We start from the raw sequence: 27,285 nt of genomic DNA, 5'->3' as shown, positions 1-27,285 counted from the left end.
GCAAAAAGTAGAAGGTATCAGGGCCTTAAAACAAAAGCACCGGTTTTATTTTTTAAGGCAAAATGGCCTTAGAGATAGTTGAAAGCAGGGCCACATGAAAGGGCAGATTTTAAATGTAAATTTAAAATATGAGCCGTCTGGTGAGGGTGAGGTCCGTGCTGGGAAATGTGAGGATGGAAGCATTTGTTCCAGTCCTGGTGGCTGGATGACAGAGGAGGTCTGTCCTTCTGGGGTGATGCTTTGGTGTGGTCTCACAACGCCATGTCACCATTACAGTTAAATGCAGGGTTACTGCCCTGTCTGCTATCCATATGGGAGACAGCATAGCATGGACTGGCAGGGATGACCCACTCAAATAGGAAAGTGACCTCTCTGCCATATTCAGGCTTGATATTTCTCCAGTGGTCTACAGATTCTTTTTATTTTTTATTATATTTTATTTTATTTTACAATATAATTTAGTTCTATATATCGGCCATGGATTCCCTTGTTCTCCCCCCTCCCACCCCCCTCCCACCCCCCTCCCCTTCCCCCCAGACCACCCCCCATTCCCACCTCCTCCAGGGCAAAACCTCCCCTGAGGATTGAGATCAACCTGGTAGACTCAGTCCAGGCAGGTCCAGTCCCCTCCTCCCAGGCTGAGCCAAGTGTCCCTGCATAAGCCCCAGGTTTCAAACAGCCAACTCATGCAATGAGCACAGGACCTGGTCCCACTGCCTGGATGCCTCCCAAACAGATCAAGCCAATCGACTGTCTCACCTATTCAGAGGGCCTGATCCAGCTGGGGGCCCCTCAGCCATTGGTTCATAGTTCATGTGTTGAGGTAACCCAGACAGATTCTTTTTAAAGACAGTGTACCGCACGTGTGTGTGCCTGTACATGTGCAAACACACACACACACACACACACACACACACACACACACACGCACACGCACACACACACACACATGCGCGCGCACATACACACACACACACACACACACACACACACACGCATACAGGCACACACACGTGCGCGTGCACACACCCACACCACCCACACACACAGGCACACACATGCCAAACGGGAAGGCATTACATTATCTCTTTAATGATAGCTATGTTATACTGATGACTTGGGCCACAGTTCTTTCTTTGCAATGTCAGTAACAAGTATTACTGTTAACTTAAAATGTACAAAGTTGACCATGCCATATAGTAATCCTACTTGGGGGAAATACCACTGGAAGAGGACAAATAATAGCATAATTTTTAAAGTAAAACCCGGCCCTGCTGGAAGCCCCAGTGAACTAGGTTTGGCCGCACATACTCAGTTCAGCAGTTAAAGAAACACAGAAAAGAGAGTTTGTGTAAAGTGGTCATGTTGGAGAGAGCAGCATGGGGGGCCCAGTGACACCCCAAGTCTGTCTATAAGGCACTAGCATAAGCTTAGGTTTAAACAGGGCATGAGGTTCACATAGTGAAGAGGTCCTGGTCACATTGTGGCCCTGCCCGTCTTCGCCCTTCAGTCTCTCGGTCTGTCCTGCCGTGGAGTCTGCTAAGTCCTCAGAGCCCTGTGAGGTCTCTCCGTCCTGCAGCTGTCCCAGGGCTTCCGCCTTTCCCTAGGGCGAGGAAGTTGTAATTCTCTGGAGTCCATTGTTCAACAGTCGGATAGCTGAAGAGAGGGTCACACGCATCCTTTTAGAATATCTGGTCTCCTGCAGGGTTAACGCCATTTCGAAGTATCAAGACAAAAACCAGAGGAAGATCTCTGAGATCTGCCCAAACTTCACCCTGGCTTCAGCTTTGTCTTCCAGTGGGTAGGAAAGGCAGACCCATCGCTGTTCATACCCTTCCCCGTTCTTCACGCACGCACATAAGTGTGTCGCGACATCTGTTCCTCTGCACCTGGTAATCAGAGTTAGAGTTATTAAATGAATACTGTTTTCCAAGGGCTTTACAGCTTCCTAAAGTTTAGGAACCCCTCCACCCATGAAAGCAGGGTCCAGTTTTTACGGCAGCCCAGGAATCTGGTTCTGTAGTTCAGCTAGAACCAGCTCTACATGAAAGTTCATACTTTTGTGGCTTTTCTGGATGTGCTAGCCTCAGCAGCCATGCCATCTGCAGCCTTATCCTCCCATAGCAAGGCCTAGCTGGGGTGGGGAGAGGCTGCACTGGGTACCAAGCACTTGCCACACACGTGTGAGGACTGGAGACTTGATCCTGCACCCACATACACACTGGGTGGGAGTGGCAGGACCAGGAAAGGCAGAGATGGGGCCTTCCCCAGAGCACACCGGATGGCGACCTAAACTAGCTGAATCGGTGAGCTCCGGGTTCAACTGAAAGACCTCGCTTCAATATAGACGGTAGAAAGCGATCAAGGAAGACTTCCAACATCAACCACTGGCACACACACATAGATGCAAACATACACATGCATGCGCATGCACACACACACACACACACACACACACACACACACGGATGAATGAATGAATGAATGAATGAATGAATGAATGAATGAATGAATGAACGAACGAACGAACGAACGAGGGCGGTTGGGCCTTCCTAGGTTTCCTCTGGACTCCTCAGCACATCAATCCTTGGTCACTTCCGTGTTATAAAGAGACTCATGGAGCTGCCTCTTCTCATAGTGGACACTCACTTGGAACTCCACGCTTAAAGACAAAAAGTGAAAACTACGCACGTAGAGAGCTGCCTTGGATCAGCACTTAGCACTTGTTGAAATGCTGTAGGGAACTCTAGTGCCGTCCTCGTGAGAAGGGCCTGTCCTTGTGGTGGCTGGTGGTGGCCGGTGGTGCAGCTGGAGGCTGACGGCTCACTGGCAGGAGGCCCGACGTGGTGACATGGTGACGTGGTGACGTGTGACGTGTGACGTGGTGACGTGGTGACGTGGTGACGTGGTGACGTGGTGACGTGGTGACGTGGTGACGTGGTGACGTGGTTGGGTTCCAGAGCCCAGGCTTTACTTTGACTGCATTCGTGCGGCTATTTTGAAATCATGGAGAAGGAACACGAGAAGGAACCCTTTTGTGGACAGTAGGAAATAGGGGGCTTACTTGACTTTTCAGGCCTGGAAGTGTAACCTGGGCCATAGGATTCCAGCCTGTCGCTGCCTCAGTAGCGTCCAGGTTGGGGTGACTAGGTGCTCTGAGGAGCTTAGAGATGCTCCAGTAGAGTCCTGCTCCTCTTATGTACCACTGAATCCTCTTTAACAAGCGGCTTTGCCCTAAGAATCTAATAGTCTTTTACCAACCCCCAAAAGAATGAATTATAAATAACAGATTGTATAACTTGGTAGTTTCACATTTTAAAGGTTCACACAAATAATTTCTGAGAATTTATTTTAAGACTCCCTACAAGGAGTATGTCAAGGGTATGACATCATACGTGACAAAATTCTCCTGGGTTTAACTAAAACAAACAACAGAAACCCCCTTTCATCTCCTCTGTTTTTCATGTGCCTTTCTTACAAATCCCCATTTAATTTTATAAACAGCTATAGTCTGCTTTGCTGGTCTTGGAAAGAAATAAAATTTTTAAACACACGCAATTTGCATTCACCCTTTGCTGGCATCCTCAACAAGGATGACTGAGCACTGGGTTGACGAGTGAGGCCTCCTGAGTACTTGGTATGGCAGTGCCAGCCAGCGCCAGAGAGGCATCCCACCAGGCACCATAGAATTTATGTTTCTGTGTTTACAGCTTGCTAACTGGGAGACTGGAAAATAAGCATTTCTTTCTTCGTGTGAAGAAAAACGCAGTCTTATCTGTGCATTGAATTCTGCAACGGAGACAGCATGGCTTCCAAAGCAATCTTAGTGGGGAAGCCACAGATTCAGAGCCATTTCACAACGGCTGTCTGCTTATTTTTATTTTTGCCTTCACCATGATTGGCTGCAAAATGACTACAAAGTGGTGTCAACTGATTCCCCTGAAGGGGCAAATCTGGCAGAAATGATGATCTTCTCTGAGTCTCTGGAAGTGTAAACCACAGCACTGCGCTGCCACAGCCCTCCAAGGCCCTCTCTGCTCCATCCCCCCCCCCCCACCAGAAGAAAACTGGAGATAAATGAATGGCAGAATAAATAATTTATGCTAATGAAATTACTGCAATTAGTAGTTCTACAATGACCCTTTTAAAAGCCACAGCTGTTAGTGTCAGGAAGTGCTGTCACGGCTGACCTTATCATAAGAGAAAGTGACAAATTGAGAATGCAGGGAAGACCAGTCACCAGTCATCAGAGGGGTCTGTTCTGGAACGATTCGAGTTTTCTGAAAAACAGTGTGAATTACAAGCAGCTGCTCCCTGGCTCCGTGAGTCTCCCATGCTGTGCCATTTTGTTAAGCCGGGTAACAATAGTCATTTTGCCCCATTGAGACAAGTTGCAATCGGCCACTTCCAGCTCTCCCGGAAGCCACTCTTCCCATCTGAGATTTACAAATGAAACTGTTGTTAAAAGGAGCTTTCAGAGCTGCTGAGGAGCCTCCTCATAAGGATCATGGCTGGGCAGAAGCCAGGGTATTTTGTTTTTTTCTCTCTATAAGGAGGTTACGCTTGGCTGAGGAGGTATTTATCTGTATCATAAGAAGGTACCTGTGAAAGTTCCCGTAAAACAAGATGGGACAGGAGCAGATTTGTACATAGTTATATCGGAGCCAAGCTGTTTAGAAAATAAAGTTCTCTATGAAATATGATGCATATGACATTTATAGACTTGCTCATAAACTTTATTTTCTGAGTCCACTAATTGCTAATAGGCATGCATCTTGAATCCCCTTGAATTCAGTACAATTCAAGATTTACATCCCAAGTTTTTGCTTTGAACACACATTCTTTCAATTGCTCCGGAGACAGATTTTTAATCAACCCAGTGGTGCCCTTAGGTGAAGATTTCACATCCCTTCAGGGTTTGTTGTGATGTTAGGAATCTGTGTGTTTAAGGACGCTGCAGAGGAGTCGCTGGCCGCTTGCTTTGCAGTACTGTTCACAACTCTGGCTGCAATATTGATGGTCTGGGTTTGAAACGTTTAACTGCGTCATCGGCCACTTGTGTGCAGTTTTCCTGAAGCTGCCTGAGTGTTATTGACAACACTTTGGTAAATTATGTGTGACTTTGCAAAGAGTTGCTGTAGCTCATTTAATTCATATTAATTGATTTTTAGGCTTCCCTTGATTAATTGAACCTGGTTCATCTTGTACAGAATGCAATAAATAATCATTAGAATGAGGGAGATGTGGCTGTACAAATTAAAAAGTTAACTATTCCAGAAGTCACAGAGGACACACAGAAGGGACAGGCAGGGACTCTGCAGGGGGAGGAGTTTTCTGCTTTGTGTTTTGTGCTTTGTTGATGTTCACTTCTCCAAATAAGAATAGAAATGACCATCACATTTTCCCCTCAGAGTGAGAGGTTTGGGTAGCTTACCCATCCATTTTGTTTGACATGGATTCCTATAAAACTCTGTTTCTCTGGTTCAGCTTTTTTGTCCCCCTGGCTTTATCTTGATTCTTTTTGTCTAAAGTTCAGCTTGAAAGGAACATCTCCCCCAAAAAAGTATCCTTTGGAATATTGTCTTGGGTTTTTCATTTCCCCCATATACTTGATAGATCAAGTTGTGAAGATCTGGGCTTTGTGCGTTCTGCTGTTTGAGTTCTGGGTTGTGAAGCATAAAAACATTCTTGGTCCTGCTCGGCAAGAAGACTGTGGGGATTCCAAGTGCCTTACAGCTCTCCTCCAGCCCCGTGGGGCTCTCGTGAAGATTAAGTAAATTCTCCTAGCTTCTGCTAGGTAATTTGTCCTGGCTTTTAGAAAGAAAATACTGTATAATTTTTGGTGGCTTTTTTTTTTCCTTCTTCTATTTTCTAAATTATATTTTCAACTTGAAAGGATTTCATGAGAAATGTAATATCTATGTTTCAGCCACAGCACAAAGATTCTATTGGCCTTTTCATGGCACACGTTCACACCAGCGTGAGGGAAATGAGTGCCTGCTTTTACCAGAACGAGAGAAGATACAGCTACACTACCCCTAAGAGTTTCTTGGAGCAGATATCACTGTTTAAGAGCCTGCTGAAGAAGAAGCGAGAAGAGGTCCACCAGAAAAAGGAACACCTGAGCAATGGCATCCAGAAACTACAAACCACGGCCTCACAGGTGTGACCGGAGGGACAGGCGCCTCTTTCCGAGGGAAGCCTCTGCTCACTCACAGGAAACAAGGATTCCTCTCTCTCTCTCTCTCTCTCTCTCTCTCTCTCTCTCTCTCTCTGGCAGTTTTGTTTTTGTTTTTTTAGATTATCATATAATTACAACATTTCCTCTTTCCCTTTCCTCTCTCCAAACCCTTCCCCATTCTCCTTCAAATCCATGGCCTCTTTTTTCACTAATCATTATTGCATGCATGTATGTGTGTACATATATATTTCTAAACACAACCTGCTCAGTCTATGTAATGTCAGTTATATGAATATTTTCAGGGATAATTGTTGATACTGGACATTCTGTTGGTGGGCTCTTCTCTGGGGAAGGACACTTCTCTTCCTCCCTGATTTCCCTGGTTGCATATAGTTCTTTGTGTAGGATTGAGGCTTCCTCCATCCACTTTGGCATGTCCATTGATGTTGTTCTTCTTCAGCTCATGTTTGAGCAGTTGTAAGTATAGCTACTGATGTTACCAGGAGATACAGTCTCACAGCAAACTCCCTGGTCCTCTGTCCCCTCTTCCACAATGTTCCCTGAGCCTTAGGTGTGGAAGCCTTTTGTAGATGTGGATACATTTGGAACTGGGCTCCACACTCTGCCTTTGATAGGTTGTGGTTTTCTTACAGTCTCTGCCTATAGCAAAGAGAAATTTCCTTATGAGAAGTGGAGACTACACTCACCAGTGGGTATAGGACACATGTTTATAGATTGTTGGCCCCAGAGATGGAAGGCAAATCTCTATTGCTGAAGACACTGTGCACTTCAGAAACAGAGCCCAGAGTCCCCTGAGCAGGAGCCAACCTGAATGTCTCCTTCCTGAGTAGTAGCTTTCATGGTACCAGAAGGTGCCATGCAAACTTCCAAAGAAAGGAAGGAACCAGAGTCCTCCCTAGCTATGATGCCTGTTAACAACCAGCATGGCACAGTAACCCCAAAGATGCAGTAGTGGCACACATACCTTGGCAGTAACCAACAGCTCTCTTAACATGACTTAAGAACCACATAGCAATAGTGAAACCGTGCCTGGTACTGGACACCCGGCTTCCTGTTCAGTGCTGGTAAAGTCGTGGTTATTGGAGGAGAATCCATAACCACTATTTTACTAAACCAGCATGATCACTAGTCCTCTTGAAGCAGTGTTCACCTAGTTATCTAGGATGCCTAGTTTTGTCTTGTATAGTTTGAAGACAGGGGACACACTCGCTTTTCTGAGTAAGGAAGAGATTAACCAGTTACTTTTTACTCAGCTGGTTTGAGGATACACCTTCTCTTCTCAGCCTGAAGCTGTGTAGAGCAGTGTGGATTTAAAGGGAAGCACTTTCCCATTTCCTGTCTGGTCCCTGACTTCTTGGGCTCTGGCTTGTAGTCAGGGATTTTGCCGTTTTGCCAGGATGGAAATAAGATTCTTTGTTGTCTTACACACGCGGCCCCGTGAGGCCGTGGTGACCTGACTAAGGACTGTGGAGGGCTCTGGGTTCTGTACTCCTCCCTGGCCTCCAGGCCTCTGTCCCTGTTTCAGCCACTTGCTCTCACAGACATCCTAGTCTGTGTCATCAGCTCCTCCTGCATCAGAGCACAGAATCCCAACTTAAAGAGTAACGCAAGAATTAGCACAGAGTGGGAGTCTTGTTTCATTGTGAAAGTCAAAGTCAAATGGGACACGGATGTCACACTGCAACGTTAGGAAGGAGGTTCAAAGAATTTAAGATAGAGAGTGTTAGAGGCTGAGACCCACAGCTTGTCCCTGTCATTCTAATGCTGTATGGTGTCCATGGTGTCACACAGCCTCAGTGGGCCAGGTGAGAAGGATTAGGATAGGAGTCTGGGACATTGGTAAGCAGCCCGGACGTTCTCTATGCTAACTGGGCCTAAGCGACAGTGAATTCTGAACATTGCTGGTGACTATCAAAGGATCCATCATCAGACCCTCCCATGTGTTTCCTGAAAGACAGTGTTGTGTAGTGACAGTTGTCCCTAGGTGGCCTCTCTGTGCCAAGGATAAAAATTAGACAAGGCTTGGTTGAGAACACACATTAGCGCCTGTTCGCTCTCGGCTGTGATCTTCCAATACTTTTCAGGTAGAAGTTCTACTCAGTCTTTCCCACGTCGTTTCACATGCCAAGAACTCCTATTTGGTGAAACGCTGGAGTCAGTGAGTAGTTGGCTGTGACTGAGAGAGAGAGACTGGAGGGGGAGAGTTTTCAGAAAGGCCCCTGAAGTGTGTCCATACTGTGTGCCTGCTCTTTCCCTTCAGAGAATGACTTGACTCTCCTCTTATATACATCATCTCACACTCCTTCATCTTATCCTGCTCTCTTCTCTTGTTCTTTTCCTACCTGCTTCTCCTCTCCCTTAAATCAAGACCTCTTTCTATAGTAAAGGTTTCCCAGGTGTCCTGTTGAGCCAGGAAGACGAGGAAGGAGCTGTGTGTTAAAGCGCTCAGGTCCCTTTGAATGATGTCCCACACTGCACCTATTGACTTTGCCCCAGGAAATAATAGTGTTGTCACCCAGATTGAGCTGTCACTTTCCTTGCCTTTGGCAAAGAAAAATAATGTCTCTACCACACTTAGAGTTACCTTCCCAAGGACCAGAGCTAAAGGCAGATAACATAGCATCTTGGATAATCCTGGAGGTGGTGATGTCTCAGCCACTGGAGAAAGGGAGAGAGCCCTTGGCTTCTTAATTACCCCATCTAGGTATTGATGAGTTGAGGATGGGAAAGAAGAGGGAGGAGGAGGAGGAGCCAGTCCACTATCTCTGCCAAATACAGGACTGCCTGGAGTCTGACCTGTTCCCCTCAGCTGAAAACTATAATAGGAAGGAGCTTTATGAAGATACATGAAGCCTTGGGTTAAGAAATGTCACCAAATCCTTTTCTATTAGGTGTTTGTACATGGAATGCTTCCAGTATCAGAAGAGTGGTTGAAATATTTAATAGTTATTTGGCAAGTTGTATGAAAATCAATTTATTATATAAGGGAGGCATGGTTTCCACATGTGGAGAGTTGAAGAATCTTAGAGCACAAGACCAAATTGTATTTGAGACAAAGTACATTTTTCTCTGGATTTGCCTACCTGAAGCACAATTGGCAGGTGTGTTTTAAAGTCAGCTGCTTCCGTAGAAACTGGAGGAGCATCTGAAATTGTATTATCACCCCCACCCCCCAATCCCATCCCCTTAGATGATGCTTTGGACTATGGTCCAACAGAAGACTAATTTCAGTGGCTAAAAGAACAGAGAAGCCAATATGGACACACAAGAAGGCCAAAATAATCAGTCCTAGTTTAAAGTGCAATGGGGTATACCGTGGTCATGCTACTTGCGTAGAATGTAGACAGATGACTGTGTTTGGATGGGGATCACAAGCTTACCTGGATACAGTGCAGTAGAATGTGCTCCACAGACAAAACCACCAAAGTGTTCTTATTAGTTAAGTCAAAATAAATGGTTATGACTGTTCCTTCTGTCTATGAGCTTAGGAAGTAGTGATGATGCTTATACTCAGGGGAAGTAGAATAAAGAACAGTCATCACAGTTTCATATGCTTTTGAGGCTGGGGTCAGAGTCTTTCAAAGTCATTCTCTACTTTACTTCTGCTTTATTTACACAATCCTCCAACTTAGGAACCAAATGGTACCTGCTGAATCCCGGAGAACCTCAGCTGAAAAATGGGCAGAATCACTCATTTTAACTGACATATTTGTTGATGTCACAGAAAGGTTGTTCCACAAGAGCTAAGTGGGGCTGTTCAGTGGTAAGCCAAAGAAGAAAATACACATGTGTATTACTCACTAGGTCTCTGTAACTCACATCATGTTGGTACCCAAAGAGCACACACAGTCACCCCTCTCCTTAGTACGAGGTTCTGTATCGGATGGTCTGTGTGGCTCTACACTGACACCACAGAAGGTGAGTAAAATGAAGAAAGTCTATTCTGTGTTGGATAAGAGGTAAGACCAGCCACAGTGCAGTGGGCAGCCAGATCCTCTGTAATCAAAGACAGCTCATGTCTTTAAGTTATTCAAACCTACGGCAGCTTCCCATGAGAGTACAGGAGGATATCCCAGGAGTCACTAAGCTCATTGTCCCATGATCTTTGTGATCTTGAGCCTGGAGTCCTGAGGTGTCAAGTGCTCTGATGGATACCTTTGTTAGTATTTCCCTGAGCGTACGGGTTTAGTAGCCAAGATAAACTCTTGATGACACACAGTAATCCTGTGTCCTGAAAAGCAGCATTCTGCTTTCTTCATGTGGAAAAATAAACAGAGCTACGTTTTGGCAAATGAAAGTAGAAGTGAAATGAGGGTAGAAACAGATGCGTGCTGGAGCTGCTAGGGCCCCCCAAATTTATGCCGCAGACCTCTGTGTTCTCATTAGAAGTGGCCCCAAAATGACAACTTTTCCTTCAGGTGGGGAATCTGAAAGCCAGGCTGGCCTCTCAAGAAGCCGAGCTCCAGCTCAGAAATCATGACGCCGAAACTCTGATCACAAAGATCAGACTTCAGACGGAGAAAGTGAGCCGGGAAAAGGCCATCGCCGATGCAGAAGAGCGAAAGGTCAGCCTCATTCCACCATTTAGAGTGCTGAGCTATATTTAGCACAAAATAAACCTTTGTAGGTGAACAATTTTGAACAACTTCCTCTCCAGGGAGCATAAAGTCTAAGGAATTATTATAGTTACACATGTAACAGCATTTCACACCATGATTACCACTTGACCTTTCTTTACATTATGCATTTTCCCAACCTTTTAGCTCTTTAATGATATGAAAGAACAATAAATACTGAGCTCATTCAAGCATATAATGGATGTGGATCTTGCACATCAGGCCTATTTGTAATACAGTAAAGGTCAGGGAGTCACCTCAGAGGTTTCTAAAGGTTTCCAGTTTTTAGGCAAATTGAACAACTCAATTGTTAACAAAGCCCATTCCATCACTTTGCGAGATGGTTTTCAAGTTTCGCATTTTAATAATACAACTAGCGTTCATTATGAAGTCCCAAGCTAAATGTGTTCTTTCTGAATGGACCCAGGCCTTGGCATTCTGTGTGATGGTTTGCTATTGGAAACAATAGCCTTTTGGTTTGTGTGGGTGCTGCTTTCTTTGAATTTGAGTTCTTAGCATCCCCCAAATAAATAAAACTTCCACACTCTTCATTCAGCATAAATGGAATACATTTCCTGTATATCTTTTTCCCCAAAAGATATAGGAAAGGAACCATAGATAGTTAATAAATATTCACATTAAATTTAATAAGTCTTTATTATTGGGGCAAAATATTATAATTAGGATTATTTAATTAAAAGCCGGAAATTTATACTCTCATAACCATGAGCCGGTGCCCTTTATGCCACTGTCCTGCATTTCAGTGCACCAGAAAACCTAAGGCTTTTGGTGGTGAGGCCAGCCATTCTCGGACAATCACATACTTTCCCTCACTTTTCTGATGTGCATTGAGCAAACTTTGTCTTGAGTAACCAAAGAGTTGAAAAGTACATCGAAAAAACTCTAGACAGTTAAAAACGGTGACCCAGCATTCTTGAAGCAAGTGATAGATTCTTTTGACTCAGCCAATAGGTATATAATTCCTAATTTTGGTAATAGATGTTCCCATTGGGTTTCAGATAAGTGCAGAATGCCTTCCAAAGTATATTATGAAATTAAACAACCAGGTTTCGTAAGTGGTAGGATTATTAGAAACTAATCCCACCCACCCAAGGGATCTGTTTAGGGTATTATACAGTTCTGTGATGTTCTAGTAATTATAATTACTAGTAGTTATTAACCCACTACCACAGATACCTCTTGGAAATCTTGATATATAACAGCAATTTGAGAATCCCCCCCATATTTTTTGCATGTAAATTCCTAAGGTAAAATTACCAGTATAAAGGAAGAAAAAATATTCGTCGATTAGAACATATCTGATAGGCTATTTCATGGGGTTTATTAGGCATAGAAAAAGAAATATACTATTTTTATATTCAAATATTCCAAGAAGTTTAAAAAATGCTTATATTTTCCTTTTGTCAGTAGTTGTGTGTGTGTGTGTGTGTGTGCGCGTGTGTGTGTGCGTGTGCGTGTGCGTGCGTTTATTTCATTGTTTTGGTTTGGGGAGCTGGGCACTGTCCTAGGATCTTGGGAATATTTGAGTCTTTGCATCACTTACATTGCAATGGGAAAGCAGTGTGCTGGATTGCTGGGCTAGACTGGGTGGCTTAAGCAGCAGGTTTATTTTTGCAAGCTCTGGGTTCTGATATCGCAGGATGCAGGTATTAGCTGGCTTGGCTCTCCTGAGGACTCTCCTTGGCTTGTCAATGGCTCCTCACTGGGCCTTTCCTTTGTGAACTCTGCTGCCTGGTGGACTTTGATGTGTTGAAATGCCTGCCTTCCCTAGGGATACCAGGAAGACTGGACTGGAGCCTGTCTTTAAAGAACTCTTTTTGACTTTACCTCTGTGCAAGTCCTGTCTTCAAATGTAACCACATGCTGAAATGTGAGGGTGAAGGTGTTGACAAAAGAAATCTGGATGGGTTCATTTCCACTGTTCTCCCCTTTGGACAGAGTCTCATGAATTCCTAGGCTGCCCTTGAACTCATTACATAGCTGAGGATGACCTTGAACTCCTGATCCTCTTTATACTTATGAGACATCATGCTTTGTTTATGCAGTGCTGAGGATCAAAGTCAGACTTTCAAGGATGTTAGGCAAATACTCTGCCAGCCTCAGCTTTTAACATGAAGTTCTAGAGAATCTGTAATCAACACAAAATTCTATGAAATTTTCAAGGGGTGGTTGGCTAATAGGTGACAGAAAGTTTCTGCTGTGCCTGAGGATGGGGCTATCTCCAATCCCCTGCCTCAGCACCACGGTAGAGGGAAAACAGGTATGTGAGGTAATGCATGTAGGTCATTGCCCTTCTCCAGGCTGAGCCTTGCAGCCATTCAGCAGAGGAAGTGGCATGCTGCAGCTTACTGAGTCACTAAGATTAATAAACTTTTCAGTACTATGATATCATTGCATTTGAGCGTGAAAAGTATTAGGGATAAAAAGAGAACTCACCAAACTAGAATGTTTTCCTCATTTGTAGATTGCCTTATCTGTAAAAATTACCCAAAGGATTAGTGCTCTATGAATAGTCTAGGAGTCCAAGGAACAATAAAAAGTCTTCACAGTTTCATTTAGTGCCAGAAAAAACTATGATTCTAAGACTAAAAAAAAAAAAATTATTTTAAATGTCACTATAAATGTTATAAGGGACATCAGTAAACTCTGTGTCTTTATGTGAGACAAATGGGCCAGAGATACCCCCTCATATACATTCTTATCTGTGATAGTCTCCCCTAACACACTGTCTGTGTGGTTAGAATCTCCATGGTCCACTTTGGGGCCTGTTCTAGGGGTGTGGTTTTGGAGGAGTTCTTAGTAAGCATGCAGAGTTTTCTCATTTATGTCAGCAGCGGCTGTTTGTGTGTTAGCAGGAGATCGAATATCTACCCTGAACCAATTATGTTCATAAAAGGTACAGTACACAGCAAAATAATGGTTAATCAGGAGAAGGCTAATTACTACTAATAAAGCCGCAGCAGACAACATAATTTGTTGTGAGCCGTGTTTAATTTGATGGTGTGGTTGAACCTGTTCATTCCAAACACATCTGAAGAAATGCACTTTTGTTCCAACTTTATATTTCACAATCACCCTCACCCTAAGAACTATTCCACCAGGACTTGATCTTGGTGCCCAGTGCCACAGCTTGAAACACAAACCTGCTGGGGATAAAAATTCACTCTCACTTGGCATTAAAATTCTGTAGCATTCTGCGAGGGGCGGGGAATAGAACTCTAGCCTTGCACACTGGGTTAGTTCCAGGTACCAGCACGGCTCCCCGTAGGGAGGTGGAGTGGCTTATAGTACAGGGGGCTGCTGCCGGGCTCCGTCAAGAGGACAGACAACAGGAGAGTGGGTGTCGGGTGCTGAGTTACCTGTGAAACACTTGGGTGTATCAGTGGCTTCTTATTTGGAGAAGCCACTAGTTAATCTCTATCTCTATCTATTGATAGATATAGACATAGACATAGATGATATAGATATAAATTCTGCCTGGGGAAGCATGCAACCCATGACCACAGAACAATGAATGGATTTTCTGTTTTGAACAAAAGAGCTCCACACATGTTTGTGTGTGTGTATGTACATGTGTTTATATGTATACAGATGAATGTGTGCTAGTGTGAACATGCACATATATTGGAGGCCAGAGACCATCCTCATATGTCATATCTTAGGAGTCACTGTCTTGATTTTGAAACAGGGTCTCTCTCTGGCTTCAAGCTCACTGGTTCACTGGCCTGTGAACCACAGGGATCATGTTTCCACCTGCCCAGTGACAGGATTACAAGCACACGCCACCCTGTCTGGCTCTTCTGTGTGGGTGGTGAGGATCAAACTCAGGGCCGTCTGCTTATGAACAAGCATCACACTCACTGAGCCCTCTCCCTGGCTCTTGCCTATATTTTAAAGCGAATGGCTACCAGGGCTGCTAAACAATCACTGGCAATAATTAGATGGAGAATTCTAAAATGCTCCGTGGACCACCATCCTGGTCCAGTCTGGATTACCTCTTAATGGAAGGAACAATAAGGTTAGGGTAAATCTCAAAAGAAAAGTAGAAAACAGAAAGATGACTACTTAATCTTGGTTTTTTGTTTATTTATTTTTTTGTTTTGTTTAATTATTTGTGGCATCTTATAATCAAATGACTAGAAGCCCTTTGGGGGCACTTTGGTATTAAATCTGTTTGGTTTTGAGTTTATCATTGTGTATTTGCTTTACAAAGCTCTCTGAACATACTGTGCTGATAGGAAATTACTCACTTGTTGAAAATATAGACAAATGTGTTGCCTGAAAATGCATCCAAGTCAGTCCATGCTTTGTGCTGGAGAGCTCTGAGATAATAATGGGTGGGGTGGGGTTAAGGGGCTTTTCCTCTCTAATTATCCTCTCTAATTAGGTGGCCACCATTCAAACCGAAGTATCCCAGAAGCAGAGAGAGTGTGAGGCTGATTTACTCAAGGCTGAGCCTGCACTGGTGGCTGCCACGGCTGCACTCAATACACTCAACAGGGTAAACTAGCTTCTTGACTGGTGGGATTTTTTAAATAGTCAAAGGTTATGAGAGTTTGAATAATGGGGTAAAGTGGATGGCTCAAAGCCTTACAAAAGACACAGCATATCAACGTTTAACAAACCTGTGAGGTCATTGATGGTTTTTAGCAGCGCTCTTACCCTGCAAGGAAAAGTCACCAAACACAACAGAGTCCACTAACAAGAGTTTTATTAAGACAAGGAGAAAGGGATAGACAAGGAGAAAGGCCTGCTGAAAGGACACGTGTGGGAGAAGGGGTGGGGCCTGCTTCTAAGGGCCACCCTGCACATGGGCACACAGGCCCACATGGTTACTCCATGCGCATAGATCACGATGACTAGGCAGAAATGACTAAATGTCCCACCAGTGCACGTGGACCATGGGGGCGTGGCTGGAATTTCTATCAGTCATCTTTATAGTTCTGATTCTTTTCCTACCCATATCATTCTCTAGGTCAGTGTGTCTTAATTCTGTTTTTCTGCTTTAAATGTGTAAGTATAAGACATCTCCTCCTTAAACCACAGTGATTCTCAGCTGGGAGGGGTCCATGGATGATGAAATGTCTTTCCTGCTGCTTAATTCCCTCAGTGTAGAACACTGACTCATTGACAATGCGATTAGAGATTAAATTATAATGAGAGCAAGGGGAAAATACTCTAGAGCAAGAATTAGTAACATTCGAAGTACCTGTTAGTACCTCTTGTCCTGCTGCATCCCACAGGGATAGCCTCCTAAATATTGGTAGCACTGGGAAGTCAGCCCCCTCGCCTTCTAGGAAGCAGCCTGATGAGTAGACTGCTCCAGTCTTTCACATCATGTGCTGCTTTGAGAACTAGTAACGGGTTCTTTATCTCCTCTCAAATATAAAAAATCGGTAAGACCCCCTCATAGTGTCAGTGGTGGAGCAAAGATCCCAAGATCCCCACCATTTCCCCAGCTTTGCCCTAGAGTAAGAGCTCATGGAGCATCCTGAGAAGAAGTTATCCGTGTTTACCACACGGTGTTGCAAGGGAGAGTGCGGGCGGGGTTATGTTTAAAGCCTGCAGAGAATCATGTCCTGACTTCACTGCTTTTCCAAGAAAATCCCCAGTTCCTTTCTGTGTCCTTTGTTTTTTAGAAGATAATTTTGATCAAAAACAAGAACCTTGTTAAGAGTTTTGTAGTATTATCATAAAACTGAAAAGTTAAGAATGTAATTGTGCCTTGAGAGATTATTGCATGCTTATTCTACTGCCCTAAAATGATATTGTTAAATATCAGTGAACAAATTGGAAAATGTTCACAGTAATTAGTAAGTAAAACACACTGAGACACCCATGACTCATTTGTTTGAACAGAACAGTTATATACATTGATAGAAATTATAAAATAACCAAAGTAAAAATAGTAGAAAAGTAACTGATTACCTCTGACTAATAGAGAGTTTATTTCTTTCTGTCTTTCCCTAAATTTGCCAATTTTTCTTCAAAATAAATTTACTCTAAGTGTGTGAGAGAAGGCACTAAAGAAATTGCCAACATGACCACTCCATGATTTGGTTAAGGTTTTTATTGTAAATATGAGAGCAAGAGAGAAGAGCCAGAGCCCAGAGCAGGGAGAGAAAGACATAGACTGAACGTCCCCTGCAGAGTGAACAGGACCAGGGCTCTGTGAGAGAGGAGAACAACCAGAGATTGAGAACAGAGAAAGCATAGTGAGCTGGCAGTGAGGGAAGGAAATCAGCCTTTAAAAAGAGAACAAAACAGGTATCTGGGAGGAGGGAAGCCTGGGGAGGCAGGAAGCCAGCAGGCTATCGTGGAGGCTTTGAGATGCTTAATCAGTACTTGTGATACTGAGGGAGCCCAGAGGCTGGCATGGGCTTTGATATGCAACCGCAGCTAGCCATATATCCCTTCTGCCAGAGGGAAGGGAAATGACTCCTTTTGGCACATGGGTACCATTTTCATAAGATCTAAGGGATGTTTGCTTTTATCTAACTGCCAGAAATCCTCCAATAGTCCAGTTTGAGGTCATTTCTAGATACTTGGATACCCTGAGACCCAACATTCTTTGGGTCCCATCAAACAAAAAGCCAGTATCACCTGCAGTGTAGAACTGGGGTGTGTCTGAGTGATGAAAAACTCCAGTTAACAGATCACAACATTCATTGCACTCTGCTCTGCCTTCAACGCCCATTCTATTCTTTGTATAAATAGATGGTTTTGAGTAAAAGAGCAGAATCGCATTTGGTTTTGCTTTTAAATCATACATTATGGAACTACATGTACTTCTAATAAGTACCAATTCCTGCCCCAGAGTATCTCCCCCCCCCCTTACTATAATTTAACCACCAAATCCATTGTCAACAATCAGTGTTCTGCACCGAGGGAATTAAGCAGTCGGAAAGACATTTCAGCATCCATGGACCACTCCCAGCTGAGATGTGGTTTAAGGAAGTGATGTCTGTACTTACACATTTAAAGCAGAAAAACAGAATTAAGACACACTGACCTAGAGAGTGACCTTTACAGGGAGAGCCTGGTTAGAATACAAGTACATTACATAGTGGGATAGAATCCATACATCCTGTGCAAGCACAAAATCTCCTGGCTTCTGTACTGGGCCTCGGCAGGATTGTTCTTTTATTTTATCTTTCTTTTCTTAGAAGCAACAAAATTTTAGAGATGTTTCCAGAATTATCAGAGAAGTGCCCAGGCAGAACAGGGACCCCTATAATCCCAAGTTAGATGTGCCAGCCTGCAAGAAACTGTCAGGAAGTGGAAGGCTGAAGGCCAGCCTGGAAACCAAGTGCCTCCCAGAGCCCCTCATCTTGAGTGTCTGTATTACTGCTTTGTTTCAGGTGAACCTCACCGAGCTGAAAGCCTTCCCCAACCCCCCAAATGCTGTTACCAATGTAACTGCTGCTGTGATGGTGCTTCTGGCCCCCCGTGGCAGAGTGCCAAAAGACCGAAGTTGGAAAGCAGCTCGAATCTTCATGGGAAAGGTAATACAGGCCAAAGTGACAGAAAGAAAATCTCAATGGCTTCCATAGCATTCTCATTACTACAGATGTGCTGGACAGCAAAAGATGTCTAAGTCAATTTTAAGTCAAAAGACACCATCTCCATAGCTGGTCAATGTCAGCAGCCACTGTTCCTTAGACTGTAACCTAGCTTTTACTGGCCAAGTTGGAGGTTAGCATGGGGTTGTGGCGTACCTAAGTCAGTGCCAGCAGCAGGTGGAAGGTTGCTAATTATTTGCAAAATTATGAAAGCGGCTAAGTGTAGGAGGGAGAAAATTACATGGATTTCTTAGGCTGGAAAAATGTTACTAATGTATAAGAAGGTGAAGCGGAGGGGCATTGGGGTATGTGTTTTTGCTTTTTCTTTCCTGTCTTTCTTTTCTTCAAACCGTGAGCACCTCCTGCGCTGGCACAGAATATTTTACCCTGGGAAGAAGAGGTTTTAAAAGTGTCCATTGCTAATTCTAACTTTGCACTGTAAAGACTGAAAAAGCCAAGCAGTGGGATAAGTGCAGCTTGCCAATTGTGCCTTTGTAATGCAGGTCCTAAAAGCTGATTTTAACTTTTGATCTTGGAATTTTCTCTGCAGCCAGAACAGGCTCATTGCAGTAAGTCCTTTTGCTTTACAGGTTGATGATTTCCTACAAGCGTTAATTAACTACGACAAAGAGCACATTCCAGAGAACTGTCTAAAAGTAGTGAATGAACAATATTTGAAAGACCCAGAGTTTAATCCCAACCTGATTCGGACCAAATCTTTTGCAGCAGCTGGTCTCTGTGCCTGGGTCATCAATATCATTAAATTTTATGAGGTATCAGTCTTTATCCGATGGTTTCGGGTGCTGTCCACCAAGGGCTATGAAGATTAAAAGCTGTTTCTCTCTTTTAACAATGGCATCTACATACGCAATGTATTGTTGTCCTGTTCAACCCCCACTACCCTCTCTCATCTCCTCCTCACTCCTCTTGATTTCCTTCCCTTCTCAGCTGGTTCCCCTCTTTCTTGTCTTCAGAAAAAAAAATTGACTCACCGAGTTTAAGTGGGGGTTGTTTGTATGAACATAAATTTGGGGAGACTATTTACTAAAGCATGGGCAACTTAGCCAGTTGTTACATTACTGAAGAAAATGACACCCCTTACCTGGCAACCATAGCTCTCGTCTAGGAGGGGTGGAGCCTCATGACCTGCTCCTCCATCCATGGGAGAATCTTGAATGACCCAATCCTGGGCCTGTCTCCTACAGAATCCACAACTGCTTGGGGTGCCTGAGTGCCATGACCATGTCCTATCCAAAGACAGCATTTTATCCCTCCCATCTCTAGCCTTTGCATTCTATCTATAGTGTCCCCTATGCCGCGGAGGGGGTAAGATAGATGTCTTGTTTATAGACGGTCACTTATTCTCAGCACTTCGACCATTTATGAATCTCTGCCATCACCATTTCCCAATAAGCAGAAGTTTCTGTGGTCTAGGCTGAGCAGTACTAGTCCATGGGCATAAACGAGACTATCGAGAAGATAGTTTAGCCGTCTGTCCATAGCAAAACAACAGTGGTAGTTTCTTTTCCTCTAGGCCTGGACCCTCCCTAGCCATCGGATTTTACCCAAATTTACAGTCCCAGCACACGTTCCCTCCTATAGAGTGGGCCTTATGTCCACTCAGAAAGTAATAATGGCTTCCTCCTGAGTCATGACGCTGACTGCCCAGGGGCATCTCTTGCATGGCAGGTCAGTGTTGTAGAAGGCAGAGTCCACAGTAGGGTGAGACCATCCCTACTATCAGGTTAACTTTTATATAAGCAAAAAATGTGAAGTTATTTATGACTTAGTTTTTGGAAGAAAGGCATACAATCCTAAGAATGAGAGACAGTGTGTCAGAATTAAAAAAATTCTAAACAGGAAGATAATATGTTGGAGAGCATCATTTTGTAGGGAAGGGTAGCTAGCTAGTTTACACTTTAAATCACTTTTTTTAAGTGACAACTGGTTTACATATATTAAAAAAATCATTTTATGTTGACCTGAAAAATCTGCAAGTCTGAATTCATATTGAATTAAATGAAGCCCTACTGTTGAGGTAAACATTTTATTAGCATCTATATTAGAGATACAGTGAGATGAAAAAATAACTGTTTTGGTGTTTAAATGACATTAATTTTGCCTTTTGTACTTTGGGAAAATGTAAAAATTCATTTAGTCATTTACTTATCCAATATTTATCACCTGCCAATGGTGTCTCCAACCCTTCTCACAATACAAGATACTAAAAAGGAATTGTGTGTGACCTGGACTGTGAAAAGCTGATTCATTTTGCTGTGGAAAGTTGTATGTCATATTCAAATTCCAAATTACAGAGTAAAAGCCAATCATACAGTCATTCCCCAAATTATCACATAAACTCTGGCTATATCCTCCGTAGTGTGGGGCCTGTGGAAGTGGGCCTCGGCTGCTGTTTCTCCCCTCACGGAAACTTTGACAGAGAGTTTATACAGATCATGGTAGATTTTCCACAGTCCGGTGACTGAGTGCTGAGCTTAGTTGTTCCCAGGGTGGGCAGATGAATGTAGAGCTGCCTTGTGCTGTCTCTCTATGGACTAGGAAACAGCATTTGATCCACCCCGACTCTCCAACCACCCATTCAAACAATATACGTGATGTAGTCAGGAGCTCAAAACGGAAAGTGAGGTGTATGGTTAGTAAGGTGTGGGATATCTCTTCGTGCCCTTTAATTCCGAGAACATCTCCACCCTCAGCTCTCTACCTCCTGGGTGAGATCTCACCTCTGCTTGGTTAGGTAGCTCCAGTGGGGGTTAATCATTTTAGGACATACTGATTTTAGTGTATTGGTGGCATTTGACTTATATAACATTTAATGCAAGTACTTATCTCTCTAAAGTCTAGAATAAACGAGTAATGGAGAAGCAGAGAGCACATAAGGCTGTGTCTGCCGAGGTAGCAAATGGCAAAGAAACAAAGAGCTCACTGCTCTCCACCCTGGAGACTTCCTGTGGAGTGCGGGATGGGAAGGTTACTGTTCTCTCTGCACCTGCATTACCTCTGAATGAGCCCCGTGTGGATTTTCAGGTTTACTGCGATGTGGAGCCAAAACGCCAGGCATTGGCCCAAACAAACTTAGATCTGGCTGCAGCTACTGAAAAGCTAGAGGCTATCAGGAAGAAGCTTGTGGTAAGTGTCATCTAGAAAGCTGTCATCCCATGAGGAGGTTCCTGTGCGGGCCTTAGCATCCCACCTGTACACATTGCTACACCTGCACTTTAGCAAACAGAAAAGAACTTGGTTTTTGATGAGTGCATTTACTGACATACTAACCTTGTAGATATTTCTGTTCTCTGTGTGCTGGACTCACACAAGCATCATTTGTTCCTGTCCTTTAATAGGTTTCCCAGTCTAGTAGAAGGAACAAAGAAACTGAAATCAAGACCCTAGAGCCAGATTTACTGGGCTGGGCCCATTGTTTACAATTCCACCTACACAAGTTGATTAACCTCTGTTGACAGAGGTTTTCTCATCTGTGACTGGGTACAAACCAAGAACCCCTTAATCAAAATCCAAATGCTTCAAGGTCCAACACTTTTTCGGCGCTACCATGATGACTCAAATGGAGCATTTTGGATATCCGATGTTTTAAATTAGCAATGTTTAACCTGTGAAGTCTATATAAGTATTCAAATACCTGAGATGCCCCCCAAATCTTATAGGGACTCTCAACCTGTATAGTAATAGCATCTTGTTAAGTAGATTGCAATGCTTAAGTGCATAATTTATATTAATTTAAATTAAGAATTTAGCATGGGGTCAAGTTTACACACTCAGCGCTTGGGGAACACCTATAGCTATAAATATCATCACCATTACTACTTTCATAAACATGCCCACCAGTCCTGTGGCGTGACATTCTAAGCATGTCCAAATGCAACTATGGTGCCAAGTACTATGATGTAGCGGTAACGCCCGCGTCACCGCTAACCGTTCACCACGTCTGAGCGAAGGGCTGCGGATTAAAAAATAGAGACAAAAGACAGCGAGTCATTCGTACGTTTGGATGTCGAATGCCGTTTATTGAAAGAGGGGAGAAACCTTAAATACGTACAGGCTTACAGCACAAATGGAGGAACCCTGGAGGGCAGAAGTTCGCTGTCAATGGTCTACATTCCAGACTCAATGTTAGTTCTAAGTAGTTAACGCCCAAAATACAGGATACACAACAAGGAACTTCCCTCAAGCATTCAGAAGGGTGGATACCGGCAGGGAATCCGAATAGGGAGGACACAAGGAACTTCCCTTAAGCATTCAGAAGGGTGGATACCGGCAGGGAATCCGAATAGGGAGGAATTCTGATCAAGGTCAAGCAAGCAAGGCCGCAGCCACTCCCAGTCGGGGGCCAGGGCCCATGGCGCCCACAGTTCCCCCCTTTTTATTAAATGAGCTTCTGACTTAGGTTGCGTGGGACCAGCAGACCACCTTACCCGTCATAGAGACACTTGCCCAGGCCACACAAATGCTCTGTCTTAGGTTGGTGGCAGCCCCCCAAGCATTACCCGTCTCTGAATACTCATTATCATACAGACTCAACCATGTGAGCTGTAGAGTGACTGTTGCCAAAGATCTCAAAGTGGCACTGGGCTTGCAATCTGTGTGACACAGAAAAGACCAACAGAAGTCTGAACCCACCCATAGCCAGGAGGCTAAAGGCAATTGAACCACTCCCTTCTAAAACCAGCCTTGCTGTAAATAGGAGTCCTTGTAAGGTGGTATCCCATAAGCAAATGGAACTTGAGTTTTAATAATTTTTTACAACTTACAAAGCCAATTATAATGTATAGAAGTGGAATTAAATTTATCATGCCCAATAAGAAGAAAGATTAACTAACTGTGGTAGCTACTTTTGCCGCCAGGGTCTCCATTGTGCTAGCTGTAGTAACCAATTATGAAATAGCAATCTCAGAAACAATAGCAGCAGTGACCACCATTGCTAAAACAGCAACAACGGCAACAGCGATGTCAGAGTCTCTTCTGGAGTGTGTGAGCATCATCTGTGTCTAGCTGTCACGGTCCACTGGCATGGACACGGCTCCAGGAACACGAACCACCAAGGCCCATTTTTCTTGATCCCAGCACTACTTAGGCTGGCAGGTCTGCAAGAGAACAACTGAGAAACAAAGAAAACAGAAAACAAAAACAGCAAACAAGGAGTAGAACTAATGGCCTCAATAATGGCCACATTCAGGCTCACAAATTTTGAGGTATCTTCAAAAAGGCTAGATGAATTTCAGGAGGCGAATAAATGTTGCACAGAGCCATTCCTGAAAAGTAGGTACTACACCAGCTTGAGGGGGGTTGCAAAATGCGAAAAAGGCTTAGCTGGTATGCTACTGTTTACAACTGAAGTTCATTGACCTTCAGAGTTATCCTTAATCTCCAAGGTGTGGTACATTCTCAATGTTTTTTGAAAAAAGTTACCATACATTACCTTCTGAGGAATTCAACCACATGGCTACAGTTCCTAGGCTTAGAATAATGTTTGTCAAGGCTGGCCGTATTGGGCTCTCAATCCCCATCGGCATCAGAAGGGGAGAGTTTTTTACGAAGGCCCAATAGGTCTCTGCCATGTTGGGATTCAGCAGCAGCCACAGGGCGCACACAGTGTTCAGGAACCCACAGAGGAATTTCATTGTCCTGTGGAAAGACACAAACAGATCCCCGGGCCCACACCAACACCGGATCGGGTCCCCTCCAAGTGCCAGTAGAAAGATCTTTCCATCGCACCAGAGGATGATTTGCAACAGGAGCCCTCCAGTGCTTATCTGCAGCAGATACTCCAGCAGAATCCACCGATAAAAAATTTAAAATATATAAAACAAGGGAAAGAATAGAATGTGGAGAGGAGAGATGAGCCCCTAACTCCCCCTTTTTTACTTTAGCAATATAAGTTTTTAAGGTACGATGGCAGCGTTCTACTATAGCCTGCCCTTGAGGATTATAAGGAATACCAGTCTTATTAACAATAGAAAAATCTTGGTAGAATTTTGAAAATCCCGTACTACTGTAGGCAGGACCATTATCAATTTTTATGTATTTTGGCACTCCCATGTAAGCAAAAGCATGAAAACAATGATTTTTTATATAAATACAATAAGGGAGAATTAAGATCTATATACTGTACGTGAGCCTGTTTCAGGGTCTCTTGTACATGTTGTAGGGCTACATGTCCTTCAGCTGTTAATTTACGGGAGATGAAGGGTCAGGGTCGCCCTTTAAGACATCATACAAGGGGCGAAGCTGACCTGTTGGAATTTTTAAAGTGGGCCGAAGCCATTGAATATCTCCCAGAAAGGTTTGGAAATCATTAAGTGTGCGTAGCTGATCCATACGCAGAGTAATCTTTTGTGGGCGTATGCCCGTGCGTAACAATTCATGACCTAAATAATGATAGGGAAAAGATACCTGTACCTTTTCTGGGGCTATCTGTAAATTAGCCAAGCTAAGAACCTCTTGTAAATAAGAAAAAGCATCAAAAACAAGTTTTTTATCTTTAGCAGCCATTAATATATCATCCATATAGTGAATTATATAAACACCTGGAAAAGCTTTTTGAACTGGAGCTAGGGCCAAAGACACATAAATTTGACATATAGTAGGGCTATTGGCCATTCCTTGAGGCAATACCACCCATTGATATCTCTGATAAGGTTCCTTAAGATTTTCTGAAGGAACACTGAAAGCAAAGCGAGGACTGTCCTCGGGATGCAAAGGAATGGTGAAGAAACAATCCCTCAAGTTAACCATAATTAAATGCCAATGTTTAGGAATTGCCACAGGGGCAGGCAAGCCAGGCTGTGTTGTTCCCATGAGAAGCATGGTTTTATTTACAGCTCTAAGATCCTGTAACAGCCTCCATTTTTCTGATTTCTTTTTAATAACAAATATAGGTGAGTTCCAAGGTGAAGTGGAAGGAATGATATGTCCAGCATCTAACTGCTCCTTAACCAATGTATATGCAGCCTCCAATTTTTTCTTAGCAAGGGGCCACTGCTCCACCCATACAGGGTCATCACTCTTTCAAGTGATTTTTATCGGTTGTATTATTGAAGGCTGCTGTGCAGTGACCCCTACGGAAAAGATCCTAATCCTCTAGTATCGCCAGGACCCCTAGTGACACAGTTTTTGTTTGTCGCAGGGAGCGGGTCTCCTTGCAACATTTTCCCTAAGCCTTTGCCCGGGCAGTAGCCCTGACTCTTTAGCATCTGTTGTATAGGCTGTGTAGTAAGCACCGCTCCCATGCCATCTAACACATCCCGTCCCCACAAGTTCACTGGAATGTCAGGTAGCACAAATGGTTGAAAAGTTTCTGCATGACCTTCCTCATCCTTCCAATTTAAAAGTAGCTTGCTCTGTAATGGCGTCTGAGTTGTGCCAATACCTTGTAGGTTAGAGGTAGAATTTTTAAGGGGCCAATTGGGATCTCAGGATTCTTGTGAAATTATAGATATATCTAGCACCAGAATCCAATAATCTTCCAATCTCAATCCCACATAATTTTGTTTTTAATTTAGGCTGTTTATCATTGATAACTGTTTGTTAAAACACTTTTTTTCTTGTACTTCCAAAGCCTCCAGTTCTATATATCAGCACCATTTTGAATTTAAACTATGAAAGCAATAATAATTGAGAAATTTTATCACCAGCTTTTGTTTCCATAATCCTTTTTTACATATGCCAATTATAAAAGCATTAAATATAATCTCTATAGGATTTGAAAAGGTAAACTTTAGGTAATACTTTTTAGTAGTATTTTTATAAAATCTTAAAAAGAGGATTCTTTTTTATAGATCCCAAATAACACATTAGCACAAATAGCCAATTATTAACAATGTGGACCAAACAATTTACCAGTATTTTATTTACTGTAAAAATAATTTTGTAACCTCTTTATCAGGAAAAGATTATTATTTATGGGTTTATCTTAGCAACATTATTTAATAAGCTAATAACCCAATCTATTTTAGGTATTATATTTTTATAGAATTAAACCAAGAATTTCTAGAAAGCAACTTAAATTGTAGAGCCAAATTTTCAGTAATGATCAACAGACAAGACCACACCTAATATATAGTTCAAAATTGTGAATTTTGTTTCTTTAGTTTATCTACCATGAAAATCCAAACATTCATCCAAACATTTATCAAGACAATCAAAAGAACAGAACATCCTTTATTCAAACAGCATTGACTTAGCATTTAATGTCCTGACCAAAACCATTTTCACCAGAAGTTAGGCCCGGTTTAAAATTTTTAGTGCTAGTTCCTTTTAGGCCTCTGCTCGCTTGGCGAGAGCTGAGGCTGTAGCTTAGCTTTGCTCTGCCCAGTGCTTGGGCTCTATTACCAGCGCCTGCCTGGGCCGCACTCCATCACGACTCTGCCTCCTACCGGCGTGTACCTGTCCACCCGCTGTTTTGGGCTATCTCGTGCACGCCTTTGTCCGCCACAGCCGCTGGGTACGCCCCGCACACACAAACACATTTAAACTTCCTACTCCCATGAATGGACTACCTAACAATGAGTTATTCCCACCATAAGGGAAAAACAGAAAAACATTTCCCACGAAGGGATCCTAAATATTGAATTATTCCCACTCTGAGGGAAAAATAAAAAACATTTGAGCCAAAATTAAGCAAACAGACAGCAAAACTTTAAGCTCTGGGCTCACTTGCTGTTCAGCCAGCAGCAGAGGCCTACCTGTCGATTCTTTGTAATTCAGATGCTGCCGCTCTGCACTGGCAGAGAGAGCTCAGAGTTTCAGCTATCCTGAAAACTCTACAACTGGAAAAAGTCTTTACGTCCTCCATTACCATTGGGAAGAGGCTTCTCTCTTTCCTACATCCTTTCTCTACAGGGCCCAAATC

The 27,285-nt window shown here is 43.3% G+C and overlaps 1 protein-coding gene and 1 long non-coding RNA gene across 8 annotated transcripts in view; one reads left to right on the top strand and one right to left on the bottom strand.

Annotated features, from left to right (window-relative positions):
• The window catches only part of Dnah11 (dynein axonemal heavy chain 11), a 324,850-nt gene that overhangs the window by 205,259 nt on the left and 92,306 nt on the right, over positions 1–27,285 (top strand). For 6 of the 7 annotated variants that reach the window (XM_042261290.2, XM_076551572.1, XM_076551574.1 and 3 more), the window contains 6 exons: positions 5,930–6,163; positions 10,621–10,767; positions 15,227–15,340; positions 18,201–18,344; positions 18,992–19,174; positions 21,447–21,548. In XM_042261290.2, the coding sequence (XP_042117224.1) occupies positions 5,930–6,163; positions 10,621–10,767; positions 15,227–15,340; positions 18,201–18,344; positions 18,992–19,174; positions 21,447–21,548 (924 nt within the window). The remainder of the gene's footprint in view (positions 1–5,929; positions 6,164–10,620; positions 10,768–15,226; positions 15,341–18,200; positions 18,345–18,991; positions 19,175–21,446; positions 21,549–27,285) is intronic. The other variant, XM_076551573.1, reaches the window with a different exon arrangement.
• Positions 1,346–2,859, bottom strand: LOC121822520 (uncharacterized). Its single transcript, XR_006063698.2, has 2 exons — positions 2,692–2,859; positions 1,346–1,889 (listed from the first exon to the last, which is right to left on the bottom strand). It is a non-coding gene; the product is annotated as an uncharacterized LOC121822520 (long non-coding RNA).

Source organism: Peromyscus maniculatus, chromosome 14, assembly GCF_049852395.1.
Source record: "Peromyscus maniculatus bairdii isolate BWxNUB_F1_BW_parent chromosome 14, HU_Pman_BW_mat_3.1, whole genome shotgun sequence".
Taxonomy (NCBI): domain Eukaryota; kingdom Metazoa; phylum Chordata; class Mammalia; order Rodentia; family Cricetidae; genus Peromyscus; species Peromyscus maniculatus.
The sequence above is the reverse complement of the archived record's forward strand: the minus strand, read 5'-3'. Positions and strand labels throughout refer to the sequence as shown.